At 56.4% G+C, this 3,607-nt stretch overlaps 1 protein-coding gene across 1 annotated transcript in view; it reads left to right on the forward strand.

The window, feature by feature from the left end:
• The window catches only part of TMIGD3 (transmembrane and immunoglobulin domain containing 3), a 6,570-nt gene extending 6,250 nt beyond the window's left edge, over positions 1–320 (forward strand). The window contains exon 6 of the mRNA XM_012730022.1: positions 291–320. Within this exon, the coding sequence (XP_012585476.1) occupies positions 291–320 (30 nt within the window). The remainder of the gene's footprint in view (positions 1–290) is intronic.
• The last annotated feature ends 3,287 nt before the right edge of the window (positions 321–3,607 follow it).

A 3,607-nucleotide genomic window follows, 5' to 3' on the forward strand; every position in this document is an offset into this window, starting at 1 on the left:
TCACTCACTCACTCACTCACTCACTCACTCACTCATTCTCTCATTCACTCACTCACTCACTCACTCACTCACTCATTCAATAGACAAGGACCTTGCTAGATGTTGGAGATAAGCAAGAGTAACAGCATCTGTCTTCGTGTCTTCTGTGGTGTATAGTGGGACGGAGGCAAACGGTAGTGCACGCACACACACACACACACACACACACACACACACACACACACACAAACTGCCAGAGCAAATGGGCTGTGAAAGTTGCGGCAACGGAACCCAGCCCTGCTCCTCTTCAGCACATCGAGGTGTATGGCTCGTTTGGCTGAGGCCTGCTTCCTCGCACCCAGGCGAAGGGAGCACGGCGGCCTGACTCAGGGTCCCATCCAGCTTGAGCCCTGGCCTTCAGGACTCCGTTTCCCAGGTCATTCAAGCCTAGTAGGGGTGAAGGCCAGCCCCCCAAGGCCAGAGTTTCCTACTGACTGACCGATGAAGTAATCACAGAGGACATAGTCCCATGACGCCACCCCCTTCCAGCCCCTAAAGGCTTGCAACTCTCTCTGGAAGACACTCAACAGGGGTAGGCACCGAGCTCAAGTCAGTTTTCCCTTTCTCTTTCCAAAAAAATAGAAGACTCTTTGAAGCCCCTCTCCTGTGTCCTGACTCGGAAGAAAATGGCCTGTTCTGAACAGATGTGACAAGAATTTTTTCAGTTAGTTCATAAATAAAGTGATGCTATTATAGAAACACTGTGCCCACCGCCCACATCCTGGGGACAATTCTGGCCTCTCAGGTGTTCTGAAGGACCCTCCTACCTTGCCAACCAGCCCTGGCAGATGGGTAAGAACAGCGGAAACCAGCGGAGCTATGCCAGCCTGTGCCTGAGTGAGGGTCTGTCGGTGACACCTCGAGATCTTAGTCCTCCTGTATTCAGCTACTCAGAAGTGATGGGGGTGGGGGGGGGAGGTCTTGGTCTTGGCTGGGAGATCACTTGTATTTTACTCATTAGCCAATAAATTTACCAGTGGTGCACAAGCCCCGAGGTCTGCTAACTTCTCCCTGGGCATCCCTGGAAAGGCGCTGCTGGGAAGGCTTCATGCATCATAATAGCTTCTGAGTCAGGATTCCACTGGTCCTAGCCAGAGTATGGGAGCTAGGCCACGTGAGCAGCCCTCAGGTGCTCCTGGTGCAAAGACTGCTGCAGGGGGAGCCCCACAGGCTGGGGGTGCTGCATTTGTTCCGTGAGAACCTGAGAGGGGCTCACTAAAGTGAAATACTCAGAGCACAACTCCAGGCCCAGGCGGCGGCTGCAGTGTGGGTGAGGTGATACTGGTGCTAGTGCCCGGCCTGAGGGGCCTGAGCGCTCACTACGGGCCGTGGCCCTTCCCCTGTGGTATCTGCACCTCTGCTTCTGCTGTCCATCGAAGAGACCCACTTTTTTTTTTTTTAAGATTTATTTATTTGTGCATACAGAACTGGGGTACAGGCCAGAGGCTCAGGGACGGCGAGAGGATTCACCAGAGACAGTGGGGAGCAGAACAGGCCGACCGTCGAAGTGCACTGCTGAGGGGAGCAGCGGGCGGGTCAGGAGAGGTCTGCTGCGCCATGTGGTCACCTCCGGGGCAGGGGATCGAACTCGCACAGGAGTGACTGTGGCCAGCTTGCCGTGCTGCGTCCTAACCCCCTGTGCCACCAGGGTGGGCCCAAGAACCCCACTTTCTAATGGTGGCCTCAGGATGCTCAGGGGGCTGTCTGGTGAGGCAGGACGGGATGGAGTCGCAATGCCACGCCTGCCTGTAGACCTGGCCACCGCGGCCTTTCAGAACATGCTTCCTTCGGCTTCCGCCCGAGCCCCTCCCTCCTCGGGAAGGGTCACAGAGCCCTCGACAGCCCGACGGGTGCACGTGGGAGCCAGGTGGGGCCCAATTCACTTCCACCAGCCCCTGTGTTTCCTTATAGCGAGACCCCCTCCCCTCCAAACTCAGCTCAAACAACAGCTTCAGTGTGGTTCCCTGCCAGCTGCAGCACAGCTCCAACCTCTCTCCTGTGGTCGTGCTCCCGGTTACCAGGAGGCGCCACTGGCCACCACTTCTGCAAACAGCAGCTCTGTGTGGGTTCAGGGCACAGGGCCAGATGGCAGGGTCGATCTTCCACCACAGAGAGCGCCCCTCGATGCCCTGGAGAAGTGACACTTACCTGAGAAACGGTGTCCCCGAGAGACCTACAGATCTGCTCCAGAGCCTTTCCTTCTTCCTTCACCAGCAGAGACCGGATCATTTGCTCATTTCCTCACTCAGCAAGGCTGCTTGCACACCCGCTCATGATAGCGAGGCCAAAACCAGGGTTTTGTAAACCTAGGGCCGTGCCCTTTAAAATGGGAAGCTTCCAGAAAACTGTGAAGGGCAATGGAGGTGCCTTCCGTTTGCTGCAGGCAGTGGTCCCATGCTGCGGGCCTGGGACCACTGCTTCTCCTCACGCAGTGTCTGGCCCCTGGCTCTGAGCTCAGGGCCTTGTGACTGCTCACTTCACGGCTGCTGGAGTTACAGTGAGGTCAACCCAGATTAGGAACAGCTGAAGGGAGAGGCGCACCTGTGGGTACTTCCCATCACCAGAGGCCCCGGGGAGCCTCTCTGGAGCTCTGCTGCCCTCTGCAGCTGGCAGTCTGCGAGACTCTTCTCCAGCTGAGTCCCTAAGCCGCCTCTCTCCTGGGCTGGCCAACGTGGGCCCCATTTCCCCCGCTGTCTTCAAAACCTCCAGCGGTCACAGGCAGCCTCTGTCCACAGATGGACATCCTCTCTGCCTCGGACAACTGCCTGGTTTCTCTGCTGGGTCTGCTCCCGGGGCGGCTGGGTGCACAGCTAAGATGCCAGGGACTAGAGTCAGAGGAATTGATGTTAGTTTTCTTACACGCCCTTACTAGCTGGGTGACATGCGGTAAATGACAGTCGTGCGCCCTGAACCATGGGGACACATTCTAAGAAATGCACCGTTACTGTGCTCACGAAAGAGTAGCAGGGATTTTGTGCGCTCAGGGCCAGGATGAAATCCAGCCCAGGGGGAGGAAGTGACGTTCTCCAGAGACTCTGTGACCTGGGCGTGTGCCAGGCTGCACAGTTGTGACAGCCATGGTGACGCAGGTCCTGGGGTGCCAGGTGTACCTGCACACAGGTGCTCACTGTCACCAAGGCGCCCTGGAGCAGACATGGCTTGCTTCATCTTCCTGGACTTTTAGTTTCCTTACTTTGGTTTTAAAAAATATTTAATGCAGGAACCTGGTGGCGCAGCAGGTTAAAGCACGGCACTGAGAATCTAAAGCTGCTTCCGCATGAGTTCGATCCCCGCCCCAGATGTGACCCACATGGCACAGCAGACCTCTCGTCATCACCTGCTGCTCCCCTCAGCAGTGTGCTTCATGGATCTGCCTATTCTGCTCCCCACCCTGTCTCTGGTGAATCCTCTCACCACCCCAGTACCTCTGGCCTGTACCCCATACATAAATAAAAAATATTTTAAAAATACTTAATGTGGGCCCTCCCTGGTGGCGCAGCGGGTTAAAGCACAGCACTGAGAATCTGAAGCCACTTCCGCATGAGTTCGATCCCCGCCTGCCGCCTGC

The sequence above is a fragment of the Condylura cristata genome, unplaced genomic scaffold (genome assembly GCF_000260355.1).
Source record: "Condylura cristata isolate star-nosed mole 26May11 unplaced genomic scaffold, ConCri1.0 scaffold00026, whole genome shotgun sequence".
NCBI classification, from domain to species: Eukaryota; Metazoa; Chordata; class Mammalia; order Eulipotyphla; family Talpidae; genus Condylura; species Condylura cristata.